At 35.6% G+C, this 21,248-nt stretch overlaps 1 protein-coding gene across 7 annotated transcripts in view; it reads right to left on the reverse strand.

Annotated features, from left to right (window-relative positions):
* ADGRB3 (adhesion G protein-coupled receptor B3) overlaps window positions 1–21,248 on the reverse strand; it is a 443,727-nt gene that overhangs the window by 28,045 nt on the left and 394,434 nt on the right. For all 7 annotated transcript variants that reach the window (XM_030946507.1, XM_030946501.1, XM_030946504.1 and 4 more), the window contains 6 exons: window positions 15,642–15,792; window positions 15,014–15,083; window positions 10,198–10,264; window positions 7,995–8,080; window positions 4,411–4,509; window positions 3,927–4,098 (listed from right to left, as the gene is read on the reverse strand). In XM_030946507.1, coding sequence (XP_030802367.1) covers window positions 3,927–4,098; window positions 4,411–4,509; window positions 7,995–8,080; window positions 10,198–10,264; window positions 15,014–15,083; window positions 15,642–15,792 — 645 coding nt within the window. The remainder of the gene's footprint in view (window positions 1–3,926; window positions 4,099–4,410; window positions 4,510–7,994; window positions 8,081–10,197; window positions 10,265–15,013; window positions 15,084–15,641; window positions 15,793–21,248) is intronic.

Here is a 21,248-nt window from a genome sequence, read left to right on the forward strand (position 1 = left end):
TCAGTTGGTAAAAATCCCTGGTTTCCTAACGCAGCTTCTGTCACAAAAGGTCTTCAATACAGTGTGTTAGAGAAAGCAACAAATATTTCCATCATTTATCTTTATGTCAATACAACTAAGAGAATAAAAAGGGACTTTTATATATAATTGTAGAAGTCTGTCTCTTTTTGTGATGTAATGACAATAAAGGCATAGTAAAGCAGGGCTGTCCTCTTTGTTTGAATTTTATGGAGATATATTCCTTCCCAAATTTTTTCCCCCTGACAGTCAGAATTATTGTTTTGCCTGTGCTGGCACGCTATAAATATTAGATCAATCTTATAGGCTATAACTGAGATAGCTTTCTAGCTGTCATCAAGAGTGACAAATATTCTGGCAGGATTTCCTTGACAGGCACTGGCAGAACTAAATGCTTTTGCAGATAACCAGAAGTACCACACTATTCTTTCTGCTGGGAGGCACCATGTGCAGTGCAAAGATGGCATTGCCCGCTCTGCATGATGGCCACTCTCTTGGCCTGTACTCACCTGAGGGTCTCTGGAGCTGGAAAGCCAGACTCCAGACTCAGACTGAAACATAACTTACTGGACTTACATCTCTCTCTGTGTAGTAGACACCTGACTTTGCTGCTACAAACTGAACCAAATAAGTTTGAAATTAAAATTGATTCAAGAGCATCAACTTTTACTTCTTTGTGCATCTTGAAGAAATTTCTATGAATTTTCTTTTCCCATATGAAAAATATCTCCTTAATTAATTCCTCAAGTGTTTTGACCAGTTTGCAATTTAAATCTGGGGGACTAAACAAGATTAAACATGTTCTGTCAAATAGAGTTCAATCAGCAATATATCTAGGCTTCTTTGTCTTCCACCAACACCACTATCACCATTTTGGCTGGAGATAATCTGCTGATTAGTGAATAAGTTGTCTCTGTACATTGACTTCTGCCTAAGTTGTCACAGCTGAAGAAACACCTCCTCCATTTTGACAAGGCAGAACCATATCAAACTTTGGTGCTTTCTGGGCCTCACTGGGAAGTCTTCTCATGAGGTAATTTTTTAAAAACACCATGTAAACAGGTTATATAACTGCTTTATAAAATGCCTTTCTTCTAGAATTTCCATGTTGGAACCGCGATATGTAACTGCTAAGACTGACTTGCTGGAGACACTTCTGTTAGTTGTTAAACAGAGTAAGGATTCTTTGCAGTTATTATATACATACATACATACATGTGTGTATATATATATATATATATGTCTATGTATATGCATGTATATGTATATATATGTGTGTGATTTGCTAAGCAAGCAGTGAATGAAATAAGCCATAACTAGCTGATTTCTTACACATAAACCTAAATAAAAGATTCCTCTAGAATCATACTTATAATCTGATATTTCTGTATATTGCTTACATTAGAAACAGTGAGCTAAAAATGATTCCAGTCAAGGAAAAATGAGTTTACATATAGAAAAGACTAATTCCACCTCAATCACCACAGTCCTTCCTGTGAGTATGGTCAGACAAGAATGTTTCTATGAGAAGTTCAACATTATTGAAGTATTGCCTGGGAATGAAGCATTTGCAGCAAAGAGCTGCCATTAGACTAGGAAATCCATCTTTAATTCAAGGCTTAGGGAATTGTTGGTAGATATCTGTTGATATTAATCTTTCATCAACAGGCAAAATACATTTTTTTCCAAATAAGCTTCTGCATTACTGCACTGATGCAAGTTTAACTACAGCTTTCTAATTTTTTAAATTTGATTTTATACGGTGCTATGCTAAGTTATATTAATAATTTCTCAGAGATTTTGGGTTTTTTTGACAAAATCAACGACTGATAACCAGGTATACGTTTCAGCCTCTCTGGAACCTTACAAAAGACACATGAAAATGGAACTACGACAGAAGGAAGTGTAATTAGAAGAACAAGAAATGAATGGGGGAATAGGGGAATTTAGACTGGACATTAGAAACAGGTTCTTTGCCCTGAGGGTGGTCTGCCACTGGGACATACTTAGTCGTGGCTCCAAGCCATGGTCAGAGTTCAAGGAGTGTCTGGACAACTCTTAGTCATATGGTTCAGTTTTAGGTAGTTTAGTGAGGAGCAGGGAGTTGGACTAAATGATCCTTATGGGTCTCTTCTTACTGACAGTATTCTATGAATATGAAAGATAATGTTGTTCATACTGCTTTAGTTTTGAATTTTTCACATGCAACCTTGAGCAAAAGGTATATATTTTAAAATAAAAATTATTCCCTAGGACAGTAACTGGGACATTGTATGCCCTTTCTAGGCTAATTAATAAATCCCAGTGGATACAAAAATTTCACAGAGAGGAAAACCAGTATGAAACCACTATCCTTTCTACTAAAAATAGATGCAGTGTCTTACCATTATACCAAAAGAATATATGCAATGAGTGCTTTCAGATTTACAGATGAGACTACCCTCTTTCCCAGATGTAAATCATATTGGGAAAGAAATTGCTGAAGAAAATAAGGGGATTGCAAGACAGTTCTACAAAAAATAGATTTTTCTTGAGTATTATCTCTTATTCTGCATATATTTTTATCCTAAACAATAGTCAAAGGAAGAAAAAGAAAAGGTATTAAGTGAGGCAAACCCCTTCCAATATGAGAGCTGATAAACCAAGAAATACAAAAGTTCATTGCTCCTAACAGAGTGATTAAAGTGAGAAAGATGCAGCACAATGTAAGGTGCTAATTTTTGCAAGACACTGATTTTTTCTTTAAATATTGAAAACTTCATTATTTGATAAGATAATCACAAATGCATACTGTGAAGCATAGTGATATAAATCTCATGCAAAGTGCAACAAATGCTGAAAGAAATGAATAAATTATGTCACTCATAATTATTTTTCATTAATATACTGAATTTCAGTGTTTAAAAGGTGTCAGTGGTGAAAAGGGAAACCCATAAACCTTTCTTGAAACATCTTCCTTAGCTATTTTTTAGTCCTGAGGTTTCCAAATAACTCTTGCCCATCCCAGGGAAATACGCTGGACATTATAATCTGGTTTACAGGTGTGGTAAATATCCTGAAGTTGATAAATGAATAGCACATAGGTATGTCCATGGACTAGGAACTGCTCTCCAGTCCAGCTCCACCTGCTCATTTTTGATGGAGAGCCCCATTATCACAGACCTGCCAACAAAGCTTTATGCCACTGCTCTCAAACCCATCTCAATAAAATGTGGGGTTAGTTAGCAGGTTAGGCAGGTTAGAGAAACTGTCACCAGAGCTGGATTAAAGAGCACCTGTGTAGGAGCTTTGCCATCAGATTTCAGTGGTGATGAATCCTGTGCCAGGTGGCACTGAGCTGTGAAGGGCAGGCCAGGGTACTGCTAGTCCTTGCTGTTCTCACAGCACTCATCTGTCTTCATCCTTGCTGTCTCCATAACTTAGTAGGTACCTGAGTTTGTAGATCTGAAAGGGTAGATCTTCACCAACATAACACATCACCTCCTTGTGCCCTCTTTCAGGGACAGTATAAGCTGAAAAAATGTTGCGTTTGGTCCTGTTTTAGTGAGTGTAAAAATCTATAGCTTTTGATAGGGCTTCAGAAGGGCATTCATGTTCATCTTTTCCTGTACTCGTTGGGAAAGACTAACACTTAGAAATCAACTGTACTTGGGACTGATTAAAAGACACCTTGAATTAAGTTGGTAAAGTTTTATACTGATATTTTGCACTTGGAATTAACTTATCTCCCCCCTCTCTTCCCCTTTTGCTCTTTCTCTATTTCACTTGTTCCTATACATGTCACTATAAATTATTTTTCTCTTTCTATGAAATATATTTCTGCAGAGCAAGCTGCATATAACATTAAAGAGCAGTTGAGAGATTAACAGGAGCACAGCCCTTTGGAAAACTGGGAAGACATTTCTCACCTCCCTTCGGAGAATACAATGGACCATGACAATAACAAAGCCTTGTAATGAATCAAATACTGCAAAAAGTATCTGAAATAATATTGATCTTTTGTCTGTCATGGCCAGAACTGCAGACATCCAAGTCAGCGCTAGAAGTGGCAACACCACACAGGAGCTCCAAAGGGATGCCCTATTGAAAAAAAGAGAAAAGCAGCATATTGAAAAAAAATATTAAAAGCTCACCATTAAATAAAACATATTTAAGGATGTCACATTATCAATTTAAATTGAAAATCATAGACAAGAATGTAACAGTTGTACTTTACGTTCTAAAGAATATCCTGTATTCAGTTAATAAACTCATTTGCAATTTTTAAAAAAGTATTTAAATGTGCTTAGCACTTTATTCAGTGTTAGCAAACACAGTTGTCATAATCAAACTATTGTCTCACATGCACTCTATAAGATTTGTAACAAGAAGATGTAAATGATCAGGACTAACATGGCATTACTGGCGGTGGTGGCTGACAAAGCTGTTGTTGAAACTACTCCACACTTGGCACATTTGAGCGTCAAACCGCTATGAGGCTCACTCATCTGACTGCAAACAAACAGAACACCCACAAAAAGAACAAAATATTGAATTGTCACCAAAAAACGTTGCTACTGAAATTTAGCTTTTAAATATGACGTCATGCAGAAAAAGTAAGTAGACTTATTCAAGATGAATGCTCTACATTGTTGCAAAACTGTATTTTGTACTTTACATTACTGTTAGCTTTACATGGTAATGTTATGGGGCTTAATTTCATGCAAACTCTATTTCTTCCACTTAATCTAAAAAAGGCCCCAAATGTGATCAAAAACTGCTCAGTACACTGAAGTAAACATAAGCACGTGCTAGTATAGACACACAAAGTGAAATCCCTTTATTCAGACCTGATGAAAGACTGTTGCATCCAAACATACTTGAGAAAGAGCACAGGTCACTTAAAAGAGAAGTGTGAACTATGGACCATTACAGAACATTAATAGGGAAAGAAACCTGCAAAATTTATTCAAGGCTTAAATCAGTATGTCCATACTGTATAGACAGATTTTTACTAGTGACCTACATGGCCCATTAATATCTGGAATGGTTTTATTCATGTCATGTGAAGGTCTGAATACAGGGCTTGAAACATATGGAATCTGATGAAATAAGTATCAGTTGGTACCAAAAAAGGGTGACCTGTTTTGCCTTTTAATACAACACAGTACACAAGCATTAAACTCAAAGCATTTTGTATAGATAATTGTACCTCTGCACCTGTCAGAAGAGTTAAAAGACAAAACCTGGAATTTAAGTTTTCCATACAGCATGCAATCAGCTTCTCGAACCAACTAAATAAATATTTTTCCTATTCCTTCTCTTTCTGCTATCAGAAATGGGAGCGAGCATAGCTGAATAAGATGTGACATAGCTGACATTAAGGATGTTTTACTTATTCCCAGCTGGAAAGTGGTCAGCATGGTGAAGATAAGTAACATTTTGGGGGTTTTTTTCCCAGATATTTCAACCAACTGAACTCTTTGCTATTGCCAAATCCAGCACTCACAAGACTTTTAACATACTGTCCAAAACAACATTGAACTCCAGTATTTCAGTATTTTCCACTTTGAAAAACTAAATGAGGATTTTCCATTAAAAAGTGCAAAGTATATTTCACATAAAAAGGCAGTTTCTTCTGTAAGAAAACAGTGAGAACCAAGACCTTTTATAAGATGATTTTGGGGTGAGAAAATAACTCAGTGAATCCACATCAGTTGGTATAAATTACAAATAAAGATTAAAGAATGAACTAGAAAAATGCCTCGGGCAAGTATGAACTAAGCTTGTGAAAGTACTTTCTGTCTTTGCCTTGCAGTGCTTCAGCATTTTTAGACTGGATTATTCTCTTTACGTCTACAAAACTGCTCTGGATCTTGCAAATAATAATAGAACTTAATATGTGTATAAACCAGATGTAGATTTTCAGCCTGGGTATTTGCATATGCTTCATCTTTTACCAGGAAAAGGATTGAGGTTGTGATTGAGATCCATCCACATATTTTTTTCCCACTTGTTGATTCTCCATATGCTTATTAAGGTGATAAAAAGCATTTGGAGTTAGTATATTTTGCCCATTCACTTGTTTTAAATCCTAGGACTGAACTTTTGACTGAACTTTTGACAAATATAAGTTCAGTGTTTGCCAGGAAGAATGAAGTTGCCTTCCTGAGAATGGCTGGCAAAAGATACTTGAGGAATGAGTGACGATCACTCTTCTAGAGGGGATCAAATGATGAACCGATTTCTATGCCCCAAAGAATGACTCGAGATGTCATCTGCCAAGTAGTATCAAGAAATGCTGTTGCTAAGCCACCCTCTCATAATATCACACAAATTAAGATTGTTTCTCATTAGGGTATCTACATCTTTCCCCAAAATAGCTGGATTATTTCTAACAGAACAAACTATAATTCATTATCAATTTATTTTAAAGATAGATTATTTTAAAATAAAACATTTCTTTACTAATTTGCACAATTAGAAAGCAAGCTATTTGTTTCATCAAGAAAATAAAGTATAAGCAAATAGATTTCTATAGCCTACAACTGAGTAGCTTGAGAAAAAAAAACAACAAAAGCAGTTATATCTAAGTTTGTATATCCCTACAAAACTTACTAAACCAAACCTGTGGCTGTTCCAGCTCCTTATCACACTGAAATTAGAGCATATGTGAATTTGAATTGGTGATTACTAAGTCATTGCTACTTTTGAAATAATTTGATTAGTTTTATAATAGTCTAGGTTTCACTAGAGTTCAGAATGTTGATGGAGCAATGTAGACAAAAGTAAGGTTATGAAATTAATACTTTCTAATGAAAACAGATGAAAACAGAAGAAATAAAAATGAAGGGTTTGGTACATGTTTGTCAGAATGATGGTGGATGAACTGAAAACCAGAAATACTTGATTGCATTAACATGAAATGCAAATCACACCAGCTAAAGTATTTATTATGTGTACTCATCAAACTTATTAGGAATGCTACTGTTAGTTACATGTAATAATGTAATTTTAAAATAATTAAAAGTGAATCTGCAATAACTTTGCCCATAAAATACAGTAATACACATAAAAATGAAAATACCATAATTTATCATTGTTAAAAACTCAGATATTGATGGAGTTAAACTACAACCTGGCCCAAAATACAATACTAAAAAATACAACTGTAAAAATCATTATTCAAAGTTTAAATACACTTTCATAAGCATTGGGAAGGTGATGATGCAGTTGTGAAATATTTTTTTCCAATATGCAATGAATATAGGTTTGCTGCTGCAGTACTTCATTGTCACCCACTGTAGAACAATTTCTGATACCACCACTGTCATAATCTTTTCTTCTCTTGATAATAAAGAATTTTTGCGTAAATACAAGTAAATAATCAATAAGACACATTTATCTTTTTTTTTTCTTTTTTAACTCTTTAACTATGGGGATTTTTTTACTATGATGTTCTTTTACACTAATTTAGAAAATATACCTATGTAGATTTTATGTAGATGCAAGAACAAAGGCAAATTCTTAATGTAGTCAAAATGGCAGAATAACATTGACCTATGTAAGGGGTATATTGCTGTAAAATACATTTTATAACTATTAAAACAAATTAATAACATTTCTTGCCATAGTAATTAGACAGCTAGACAAAAATAATCAGTTCCTTCAGTACACACAGTTCACAAAACTGTTATCCTAACTGCAACAGCTTTACAAATGTAACCATCTTGTGAAACCTCTGCTCAGATTTGTAAATCCTCATTCTTATTAACTTAATACTGTTGTACCTGTGTTTTGTTATATTTAGCTTTTTTAGTTGCATTCCCTCAGGGTAATGCAACAGCAGCTTTTGAGATTATTGGAATCTGTTAGAAACACTGTTACACTGATATAAAAGTTCATAGCGCAATCAAAATAATTTTTGTTGAATATCTGTAATTGAAAACTGGTCATAAAATTTTAATATGCTTTAAAATAACCCAGTTGTTGCTTACCCCGCTCTGTGTTTCAGTTTTTTATCTAGGATTCCATCTCTGGAAACAAGTTTATTAAATACCAAAATGCCAATCACCATGTTGACCTGTCAAACAGAAAACAAACAGTTGATCTTTCAGTGCCTAAAATAAAATATGGTATCATGGCTCTATTGTATTACAGGCCAGCAAAATGCCTCCTCTTACATTTCTGAGCATTCGTGTAGCAACGTCCCTGAACACATCAAAAGGTTGTGACAAAAAGGTGACATAAACACACACACTGCAAGAGCCTCATTTTGGGACCTTGAATTATGCTTGGTATCAAACTGTATATGTGTACATGTCTGATGGCCAGAAGCTTGAGTAATATAACTTTAATATTTTTCATTTTTAATTGCACCTATTCCAGGAAAACTACTGCAAGTTGATTTCCCTGCACAGGGAAGAGCATAGTTCCTTTTTAAACATTTATGGCCCATGTGGGTGTTCCCACTTACGCAGAACCTGCCTGTGGTTTTCCATATCTTCCTGCACCTAAATCACTGTCTATGTCATTCACCAAAATGTCAGTTTTGAGCCTTGTTTGGCTGCAATTTAGTATTTTTGTGGACCAGATAAATTCCTGGGATGTCTGTTTAGCCCCACTAAAGTAAATGGTGTTATGATCACAAACATGGGTTGAAAATCTAACCTAAAAAAGATTTAAATGTTTTAGCTGTTGGACTTTGGCACCTAATGGACATATTAATGGCATTTAATGGACAACTTAATGACTGTTATTATCCATTTGTATTATTGAACTGAACTCTATTAACCTGTCTCTGCATGGGCCTACAAATAGGTAATACCAATTTTTGAATCTATTAATGTTCCTTTTTTAAAATTTATTAAAGAAGGAAAATCCTTTTTTCCTGTCAAACTGGTTTTTCAAAACCTGTGCCAAAATACCTAATTGTTGCTAGTCTGCCCTGCCAATTCTCTTTCAACTTTATTTTCAGCATTAACATTTTTCAGCTGGTGTTATATAATTCTTTGGCTTCAAACACTTAGGCTTAAGTGGCTGCATGGAACAGCTCCTTTCCACAGCTACCAGCTAATGGTAGGGCAAACTGCGACTGCGAACTTCCAACATCTCTGAACAAAGACTTGCCAATTAAACAGAGAACATACAGTTACTTCCATGTGAAAATTATAACTGGCTTTTTGTAAACATCCTTGGCTCCTCTACCATGACAGGGACTGTGAGTTGTACAAAAGGATCCTGGCTTGACTCCAGGCAATGATGAGACAAACTCTACGGGAGTAGTAAACATCCATTTCAGGAAAATTCACGTAGATGAATAGCTTTATCTTTGATGACTAATAAGACTGATTCTCTTTTACAAGAGAAAACCAGAAATAACCAGTGCTGATAGAGTTATCACAGTATAAAATTTCTGGAGTGGGAAGAGGAATTAGATTCAAAATGTGTAAGGGAAAAATGCTAAATAAATTGTTGTAAAAAATCCATACAGTCTGCAGAGCAGATGTCTGATAGCCGATGGCACAGGCAGGATGTAATTCATCTTACCCTGAAGTAGACAGCTGAAATACTTGTGATTATTTGACCTCTAAAAGTATGTATTTTTCTTCACTGACAATGAAATGTGGCTGGGATAACTGACTTAGATACAGAAATCTACATTGCAGATAGCTACAATTAGGCAGAAATGAATCCTACACCTAAATGCATGTCCAGAGATGTGGAAGATCAATACACAAACGAGTAACATTTCCCAGCTATGAAAAAATTTTCTTCGCCTTCAAAAACAGTAGCCGTGGAGAACTTGCTGGCAGGTTCCACTCCTTCTGTTGCTTTTGCTGGCACAGCAATCCACTGCCAAGCAGCACTCTATCAAGACTGTCACTGACTTTCATAAGGCAGTGACAATTGCGTAGATGCTGCTGATAATAACTCAGTGATGCCTGTAACAAGTTTTCTGTGCCACTAATCAGTACATTATTCTTTCACAGCTTACTGTGTAAACGTGGAGAGATAATTGGTATAAAGAAGTGATATAATCAAATGAATCATGCATTCAAAATACTGAAGGTATGTTAAACAGCAATGATCTCAGTATTTACAGCAAAATGCAATGTTGATGTATATCTAAGCTTTATAATGGACATAGCACTTTCTATCATTTCATACAAAAATAGTGGGAATTAGATTAATGTTTACCAAGACAACAGCAGCTGCAGGTCCAACGAAAGCATAAAGTAGCCCTCCTTCCAAAGACAGCCAGCAGCTGGAAAGAACATTAGAGAAGAACTAACACAAATTAAAAATAAGCATAACACACTGTCAAGAGAGCATTAATAATTAATGCAGCATATTTTTCTGATGTATGAGATTCATATGCACACACAAAAAATAACTGCTTTGTTGATATGAAGAAGTAGAGATAGTGAAAGACAGACGTGAAAGATATTTCCATTACCAGTGGTTAACATTTCAAAATCTTTAACATGAGTTATACATAAACTGAAATGGCCAAAATGTATAAAGATCAAAACAGAAAGTAAGTTTGCAAAAATTTATTGAATCTCCTCTAGTCATGTATGATGAGTTAACTGAACAGACCTTGCCAAATAGGCATCTAGAAACATTCCTAGCTTACCATATCTGATCGTTCTATACTTAAAAGTGATGAAATGGTCAAGCACCTGTAATACGGAACTTCAGAAAAAACGGGTTTCTACATATCCTGTCATTTAATAATTGCTATTAGAACTACACCTTAAAGACAATATGTCCATTAGAGAAAAATCATATATATGATCTGTTCTGTATTCCTTCTAATATTTTGCAAACAATTTAAATGTATATTTTAAAGCATCTGAAAACTGTATTTTCTGGAGACCTCCTAATCTCAAAGAGTTTGTCATTCTGCATCAGGGCTTTCACTAAAAACCATCAGATTTCCAAACACAGAGCACTTACAGAATCAAATTCTAAATATTTGATATACTATGATGTAAAGCTTTTCAAATCTGCAAAAGAACAGGAGCTACACACACTGAAGGAAATGCAGCTGTGCTATTTTCCCAGTGATTACACATTCAAAGAACAGCATGTTTATTTGAATGCATGATCACACCTACATATGAGGAAACTCTAGCATTACATTCAAATAATTTACTTGGATTTCATATCCAGAAACATTCATATCAGAATCACGTATATCTTATTTTCCATTAGTCCTTTTTTTTTACTTTCCAAAACCAAATAAAATAAATGCAAGCACACCATAATATTAATGGTCTGTTAGGGCTGGTATTCTCACTGCAAGGAACAAAAGCATTTTCCATTGCAATGAAGCCATGTGAAAACTGTCACATGAATGCAACAGCACCAGTATGCTAAATTCTGGAATGATAAAAGGATGCAAATAGCTCCTATCTGCTTCACAGTTAAAAAGGTAGTACATGCCAAGCTATTTTACATCCTACTTCAAAAACCACCTACAACACTAATGTTCAATTTATTTTTGCAATGTCAAAGAAAAATGCTTTCAAATTTTTCTGCAGTTTTTCCTACTGTTTTTTCAAAAGCTAGGTTATTATTGCCAGTCTGGGAACACAGACTTCTGAGAGGGGGAAGTGCATTCATAGAGAACTTCCAGTATGAACATTCAAACTTAGTGAAGATGACCACTTGGAGTAATGAGAACTTGTAATTAAAATTTTCATGTTAATGGGAGACAGAAACAGCAGTTCATAAAAATAGTTGTTGATGTATTGTAGTTTGAAAATAACTTCAGTTACCTGTGCTGAAAAAAGGGTCCTAAATAAAAAATAAAAGTTTCTATCACAAAACACTTTGAGACAAAGGAAAAATGTTTCCCTCTCTTTTCCACGTTATCAAGTAAAATGGCTGTTCAAAAGTGATTTCCGCTTAGAGGAAGAGCTGGAAAAAATGTAGAGGTTGTCCTTTTTTTCACTTTACCTCATTTTTACACAATCTGAATTTTCAACAGTCTGGATTTTCACCAGTGTGTGTCATCATTATTGCAATATATTCAACATTTCCGAGGTGATGACTGAAAATAAATTTTCCTCCATCTTCTTCTATTGAAGACTGACTGCAGATAGATTTTCAGATGCCTTCCTACATCATGAGTCAATTCCTGTTGATTTTTTACTAGTCTTCCTTCTCCTCTTTCTTTGCTCTGATAGTTTTGCCCCCCTGTGTTTTATAGTTCTTTTTATTTTGTTCTCATGTTCTCTTCTTTCTCCCTGATGTGCACATAGCAGAAAGCCATATAAATTGATTAGTGTTAAGAGCAGCCACTGGTGGCTTTATGGGACCATGTTACATGATCATAAAATTCTGCTGAGTGATGAAGCATCTGTACACTTGCTCCTGTGTCCTGTACATTTTGCAAGATGTTTGATACTCTCCAGGAGATTGGTTCCTTCTTTTAAGAGAGCATGGCAAGAGTATGACTATGATAGAATTTTAATTTTTGCTGCTACAATAAATTCCTGGAATTTATCTCCACTGTATGTTAACATGAGCAGTTCACACAGGTTTATTAACTGTAAGTTTTAGTACTGATGCTTTCCTAGCTGTGAGTGTCTGAAAAGAGATAGCAACAATATTTAGTAGATTAAAGGCTGGAAAAAGCTATTAAGCTTTCAGACACACTACTCTTTTCCAGATAACCTGAAATATCTAAAAGCTTGTCTCTGTGGGTTTTTAAATTATTTTTAGGAACATTTAGGAAATCCCTTCAGCCTCCATCTCTATCCCTGTATCTATCCTTACAAGTGTCTGGGTGAAATATTTTTCTTATGCAGTTTAAAACATACAGAAATATAACTGTCTAATAATTAGGACTCAGAAAAAAAAAGACAGAAATCAGAGACTAATGATCACAGAAATGGCTCCAGTGTGAACAATTCAAGCACTCTCATCATACATACACCATAGAGAAAAGAGAGGCGCTGCAAAGATTCTCGGACCTTCTCCTTTTCCATGAATCTCTTCATGTGTGGGAGTATGGAACCGGAATAAATTCCTTAATTTTCACTTTTAATGTTCTAAAAATGAGCATCTTCAAGAGCATGAATAGTTTGCAATAGGGTGTGTTTCTGATAGCAGCATCTGTGTAACTGACTGCAACCAATTAGGCAAAATATAGTGTAAGCAATTAAAAAACTTATACAACTGCTTTAGTTATGGTAGGAGGAGCAGGACAGGAGCTCTGCTTTTACACTGCCCAACAGCTGTCATGAGACACAGTTCTTTGCTGCCTTCTGGATTGGGACAGCACATCAGCTGGTGATGGAGGAGGAATCTCCATTCCTTGTCTTCACTGTTTTCCTTATGTAATACAGATGTCAAATGCCAAGATAATATATTTGCAAATAAGATGGGAAAGCTGAATTATGGTTTATTTGTCCCTTGTACGCCTTCATTTGGTCTTTTCTCCCATAGTACCATGTCAGCTGGATTTGGATCCTGGGAGAAGAGCTGTTATGTGTACAGAGACCTGCTCTTTTTTTCTTTACAGGTTGCTCTTAATGAATGCTTTGTTGCTTTGTCTGAATATTTCAGAATATCCTCTTTTAAAAATGTATTCAGCCCAGGAAGGAAGCAGGAAGAAATGTTAACTAAAGCAAGTACTCACATGAATGATTTCAGTAGAGCAAATGTAATGGGATTAATCCTGCAAGGGACAAAGCTACATCCCCAATGGGGGTCTGGACATCCTTATTTAGTGATTTGTAATTCTCACAGCCTAAATGGTTTCTAGTTGAGGTTCAAGGACTACATAATAAAAAAAAGCCAGCAAGATGAAAAAATAATTCAGAGCAGTGGGTTCTCAATATAACCCTCAAAAGGGGACTAAGACCACTGTTGCACTTGCCAGCTCTAAGAGTAATTAAGCATTTCAGTTACATAAGACATTCCTCATTAAAAAGCTCAAGACGCACGTTGTTACAGTTTATAACTACAGAGCTTAGTGATTGGAGCCAGAACTCAGGAGGAGGTTTGGTTTTGTATTCTTACCCACCCAGAGCTGGAGTGCCAAGATGATGAGACATACAGGGAAGGGAGGGGGAATCCTGATCTCAGTGATGATGCTTAAGAGAATAATTAAATATTCATTGAAGTGAAGACTTGACCTAACTCATCCACGTGGCTGATGAATGCCCTCATTACCAGTCTACAGAGTCATATTTCCTCTTTCTGTCCAGATGCATACTCAATTTCTTAGGCAACGTGAGAAGAGCTTCAAACAGGCTGACCAAAGGAAGCACAGTCTTGAATACATAATGGTGGTTGGAGTGCTCCACTGGCAGGAGGAAGGCTCAGCTCCTTCTTCACCAGAAGACTGAAGGGCAGCCTCTCTGAGGAGTTAATTTTCCAAGGTGCTAAATACACACTGGAACCAGCCAGGTGGCTAAACTGGTACTCTATTAGTTGAATGTAAATGAAGCACACAGATTTCCTCCTTTCTGTCTCTCAAATACAGCACAGTCCAGGAAATGGGCTGGATCAGGGTGTCCAGGAGAGAGGGGATGGATGGGAGAACTGGTTTGAGATGTTTGAAGGGCTTCGGCCCCAAACTGCTCAGGGGCATTAAACTCGAGGTACCTGCTTGGTGTACTGAAACCTGACTGCCAAAGAGGCTCTTACCAGTACAGTTTTGGACATGTTTAAAAGTTGGCAGAGGCTACCCAGAACATTTAACATTCTCTTTCGTATATCTATACAAATGTTAGGTGTTTATGTGGACCTGATGCTCAGTGCTTCTTAAAAGCTTGCTATTTCAAAATCTCAAATGAAATATGGGATTCCTGGTGCTTTGCTGAGCTCAGTCCAAGACTGGCATGCTGTTTTCTCTTTGTTCTTATGTGGATCACTCAGTGATTCTCAGGGCAATTCCAGGTGTGAATGGATAGCTGTAGAGTGTGCTATGCAGTTCCTGATGGGTGTGACAATCTTGATCAATAAAAACATAGTTTATCATTTCAGATTGACTTACTAGTGAGCTGTTCCATATCCTTTTGTCTTGGTAAAGCCTATTGATATTGCAACCACTAATGCTGGCAGTCCTGAAAAAAAACCAAAACAATAATAATCAGCAGATGCTGAGTAACATATTGCTGTTCTGCCTGGACAAAAAATGACAGGGCAAGCTAATGCGAAATGGGCAATTTTACATGGAATGAATTATTTAATGAAGCACATTGCTGTTGTAGGGTTTGTTTTTCTAAAGCACTGGCAGGGAGGAGGACACTGTTTTCTGCCCACGGTGTACTGCTTTGATGTAGCTAAATTACTGATACATTTGACAGGTCTTAGCTAGAAAGGGGTTTCATGAATATTCAGAGAATGTTTCTTTCTTGTTTTGATTTCTTGATATTACACTACCTTGCTGAAAATCTTCTAAAATTTTGTTAAAACATATTTAGAAAAGAATGCTACATTATACACCAGCATACCTTGAGCTTGAGATTCAGTGGAAAGGCTTCTAACCTAGCTTTCCTTTTAGTAACATGCTGTCTACTATTTTTCAGTTTTACTGAAGAAAACGATTATATTATTAACATTGCTACTGCATTAAATGTTACATTCCAATGATTCTTAGGAAATTAATTTTACTGACTTACCCCATCCAAGGCACAGGAAACGCTTCCTTATGAGTCGTGTCCTAATTTTTCCAGTAACAGCCATATATGACTGCCACGCTTCTGTCAAAACCCAACAGAATGAAGCTAAGAAGAAGAAGTGTAAAAATGCGGTGGTTGTGGTGCAGATGCCCTGCAGGGAGCAAAGAGAAGCTCATGCTGAATACTTAGGGACACTCATTTCTGTTTTCAATTCAAAGAGTTGTCATGTTCTATCATCTTGACCTTTATCCTTAGCATCAACTCTCCCTTTTCTCCCTTTATGATGTGGTGGCCACAAAGAGCAAGAGAAAGAGAGAGAAATGTTGATGGGGATTAGGCAGAAGAGGTTTTGACTTGTTTTCTTAAACACTGAGTGTTCTGAGCAGGGACAAAAACACAAAATAAGTCATGCCAGCAGATTTTTCTCTACACATTTACTTTGACCAGGGACCATCATAAAGCCATTCTGGTAAGCCAGTTACAAAATTACTGATTATAAAATCACATAGAGCTGAACAGAGAAAATGTGGGGATAGAAATGCTCTTAATTACCAGTTACATTTTATTTCCCTCTATGAAGAAAGGCCCTGATTATAAAATTTAAAGCTGGTTTTTTTATTTTTTAAATTTAAATTTTGTAGAATGTTAACCTCTTGGAATACACTGCTTTAGATATTTTTAGGCAGGTTTAAGTATCATAACCTTAACAATTGCCCTGGATATTGTTTTTATGGGTATTAGTCATATGTCATCTGAAAAGTATTTTGAGCACATGCAATTGGCTCTCTTTTGTCACTGTAGCCCTTAATTAAACTTGACATTGTAGCTTGCGTAAATGAGCTTCTTGGCATAAATCATCTGTGCTCCACTGTGTTGCTTAAAATGCCAGCAGCAGGCTATAAAATGCACTCTGCATAGTACCCCAGAACCAAGACCACACCAGTAATGTTGAGAATATCACTAGCACAATTTATCCTTAGCACAAACTAAAGTGTCAACATCATGTTAAGATTAAAAGGAAGAACAGTTCACACCCCCAACATCAATGAGGTAAATTCATTGAAAAAATGAAAGATATTACTTTATGATTATTTCTTTATGCATCATACACATCTAATAGCTACCTTATGCTTAGCCTTGTATTAAGGCTAGTCAAGAGCTTTTACTAAAATCCCAGTTGAGCAAATTATTTAGGGAGAGAATATGCACATTCCTACTTATATATAGGTGCTTGCATATATTGCTGATTCAAGGCTGATAGGAAGGATACGACATTTATGACACCCATGTATTACACCATCCATGCTTTTTAGTTCTTTTTGTGTTCTCAATTACTTCCCAATATGTTTTGAGTTGAATTTTCTGTGGTGTTAATTTTCCCAGATTTTTATTTGAAATCAGTTGTGCTGGGTAATTCCAACAGTTATCTTAAATAAATAGCTGATACCAGCTGACATTAGCATTAGCTGACATCTGAACTTTCAAAAATTTATGCACTTGAAGAGTCAAAATGTAATGCTCTTTTGCTTTGAATTTACAGATGTGACAAACACCTTGTTTTCAAACCCTGTATCAAATTATCTATTTAAATCTAGAGGAAAGGGGTTCTGTACAATGATATGCAAGAGAACTGTTGTTAATAAAATAAAAAAACCAACAAACCAAGTAATGTAAACTGGAAAAAAACAACAGATCCTGAAAAGGCAGTAGGTATTCCATCCTAGGCTTTGCCATTAATTCTTATGTTTAGATGCCCCTAAGGTATATGGATTCATAAAATCTATCCAGTTGAAGTCTGACTAATAGCAGTGTTTTCTGGGCATGAAAAAAATACCCCAAACCCCACTTATTTAAAATGAAAGTTCTGCATTGAAACACACAATAAATACAATAGAAAATTCATAAACTTCCTTTCTTTAACTAGCTGGTTCATATGTTATTAATCCCTATTATGCAATTTTAATTTGCTTTCCTTTCAACGTTCTTGCAAAAGCTAGAGAGTTCTGTCAGACCAAGAATTTGACAACAAAATTACTTTTGAGGAACAGTACAGAATCTTTTATGGAGGAACTGCATAGGTAAAAACACATCCCGAAAAAAGAAAAGGAGAATATACTATTTCCCTTATAAATAATGTAAATACAAACAATCCTGATCTTTTGGGTGAAAACACTGCTAACTCTTATGGTTGACTTGAGTGCCCACTGTAGGATTTAATTAATAATTTATCCTCTATTTTGAAAAAAAGAGAAGATGACAATAATCTGAGACAAATGTGGACATAGCTACAGTGGAAGAAAGAGCTGTGATGAAAATGTTAATGATAATGTTGAGCAGAAAATGAGAAGACAGAAGCAAGTTTTATGAGAGGCTATCTGTGCTCTAGCTGCAATATATGACTGCTGATTATATCTAACTCTTCTGAGCAGCAGACAGGTCTTTAATGAACAACAATGGTAAGTCTGTACCACTGATATAACAGAGTATTTGCATCACATGCCATCAGAAATATGCAAATCAGCCTGCAAACATCACCAAACAACCACTGTGGGATTGTGATGACAGGTTTGTGTGCAGGCAGTGCTTGCAGTGAACTCAGCTTCCCTCCCTGCAAGAGGAGCAGTCCTGGCAAACAAAACTGCCCCCTCCCAGGCATAGCCATGGGCTCAGCACAGCTATCCAACACCCCACTGGAAATCTGGCTTTTATGTACTTCCTTATTCTTCCCCTTTGATAAATAAATAAGGAAACAATGCTGTTCTGTCTGGGAAAGGAATGCATCTGGGAAGTCAATTTCCAAACAGAAACAAAAATCCATTTTCACTGAAGATTGTTATTAAATGAGCCATTGAATAGGTCTTGATTTTACAAATATACAATAGCATTTTTTCTTTCTCACCAAGTTGTGGACTACTGCCAATTGCTCCTTCCTCTTCTCCTCTTCCTTGTCCAGGGACCTCTACCTCCCCTCACCTTCCTGCACATGCAGCAGCATCACCCAAACCTTGTGGCTCAGCACCCACAGAAAGCTGCAGCGTGCCAGCCTGCCTGCACCAAGAGATAATGGTACACATCTTCCCCATTGCTTTAGGAGGAGATGTTTCTCATTTGCTTCTAATTCTAGTTTATTAAAACTCACTGAATTAATTACCTGTGCTGAGGACCTGTCAACCTGCAACAAAATTAATTTAAATTTAATTTATTCACTATTTCTTCACGCTTCTGACATTAAGTAAACTTTTACTCTAACCTCCCCTTCCTCCCATAGCTTTTGTTCTTGGCTCCCCATATTTACTTATAATAGAGGGGAAGAAGCTTTTCTGTCCTCAGAATGCATGGTTTCATGGACTTTAATTGAGTCTCAGGTGTTAAGCTACCTGGAATATCTAAGTAAGACCATTCATCCCTTTTTAATAAACAATATACTACTGAAAGCAAGAACACACATCAGGCATCAAATTATTTCCTTCTCTCATACTTGTAAGACATCTACTTCAAATAAGTGTACTGAAGCACAGCTCAGAAATCTAAAAAACAATGGAAATTCAAATCTAAATTTTATAATTATTAATATTTTATATAATAATTAAGAGTGAAGTAGAGAATACATCAATTTTTATGACCTGTAAAGTAGGTCACAAATATACCTCAAAATAAGAATTTCTCAACATTCTTTAAGCATTTGGCTGTTGTGTTTTGGGTTTTTTTAAAAGAACAATGGTATTTTTTTAATAGAAAAATATGTGTTTGTTTGTTTATTTTTAATAGCAGTGTCTTCTGGTATAGATTTTTCACACAAAGAGGGTTAAGTAAGAACACCTGATTTGTTTTCTGGCCCTGAAACCAGAAACTTGTTGTTTCCTTCAACAAACTTGTTGACTCTCTCTGGATTCTGATAAAGAGTATAAAAATCAAAGCTATTTGAAGATGAACATGAAAAATGAAATCTGTATTGGTGGTAGCAAAATGAACAGGGCTAAAATTGACTCAGATTATTTAATGAAGAAGAAATAAGAGGTAGTAGAAAAGCATTTAAGTAATAAAATTTCTTAGAGATTGGAATCTTGCCTTTGACTTCTCTCTGTGGAGATAAGCCTAAGGAGATAAATTAAATGGGTGCTATTCTTATGATGTTCTGATCATGCACTGAGTTCACAAAGAGCACCTAAAGACCAGAATAAAGAATAAATTAAACAAAGAGCAAAAAACCCAAAGATAATGCAGAGGACACAGTAAAAAGCAGAAAAGTAATTCTATGACAAAATTTGTATATTTTATTTTCTTTTAGTCACTCTTAAGCCATCTACTCTCAAACAGTGTACCTTTCCCCTTTTTAAATCAAAAATGTAAATTCATAAAATAAGATGCTGCTTATTAATCTGAATTTCATTTTTATTATCACCTATTTTTAAACTGATTTGGCAATACAGTATCTTTGCCTCAGGAGTAGCAGACTACCAGAATACAGGGATACGTATATTGGTCAGATAATACTGAATGATAGATTAAATACTGATTTATAGAGTAAAGTGACATGTTAAAATAGACTTTCAGAGACTGTGGGACAAAGAAGCAAGAACTTTCTTTTCAGGAGTGGTTTTCTGGAAGAGAGACATGTTTGCAATTAGAAAAAATATAGCTAAAGAGGCTGTTTCTTCAGTTACAAGTGTATTTGAAACTCTTAGGATCTTAAATGTCTAAGAAATCATAGCTTAAGTCTTTACAGTTTCTCTTCCAGGATCATTAATGTTGCTGACACCACAAAGCTTTGAAGATACCATTTATGAAACCCCATGTACCTTTCTTTTGACAGACTGTGCTGCTAACACCACTTGTTCTAGCAAAGAACTCAGGAAATCAGATATACTGATACTGTAAATTGCAATATAGTAGAAATAATTGTTCTGAAATAATGTTATTTGTTTTTTCAACCAACATCTCTGAAAGTGTTTATTTTAATTAACACAAAGGAAAACTTCAGGATCTTCTAAAAGTCTTTTCTGATGTCCTTAGCAGCTGAAGACTCAAGTGGTTTAACTTCACTACATTTTGTTCTGATATCTGACATGATAGCCCAGAATAATTATTAATGGACTTGCATTTGTGTGATGAGATATGCACAGCTAATTATTATACAGAAGGATTCTACATGCAGTACAAGACAACATGAATGGGAGCCTTTACTTGGATTTTTAAAGCAAGCTGTTTTTGCAGTGCAACAGCAGTAATCTTTGAGCAATTAGGTGATCTGCCTTACAGAGATAATGAGTGATAACTAAGGACACTCAATTTTTTGTCCTTCTACTCAATCATTTTGTTTACCCACAACAAGCAAGATGCCTTTCTAGGTTCTGATAAATAGCATATAAGCTTGCTGTAAATGACCCAGCTCTTTCTGCAGTTCCTTTAATTTAGTTTACAATTATGCTCCCATCTTTATCAACAGCATGGCAATTTCACAGCAAATGTTTTTCAATATCAAATTTTATTTTTCTTCTCTTTTTGTTATCATATGCAAATTATCACAGTAGTTGCTAAACTTTAGGACCATTTCATGTGCCCAGTCTTAAGGTGCAATATAATTTGTTCAGCTGCTTTGATTTAAGG

This window comes from Camarhynchus parvulus, chromosome 3 (assembly GCF_901933205.1).
Source record: "Camarhynchus parvulus chromosome 3, STF_HiC, whole genome shotgun sequence".
Lineage (NCBI taxonomy): Eukaryota > Metazoa > Chordata > Aves > Passeriformes > Thraupidae > Camarhynchus > Camarhynchus parvulus.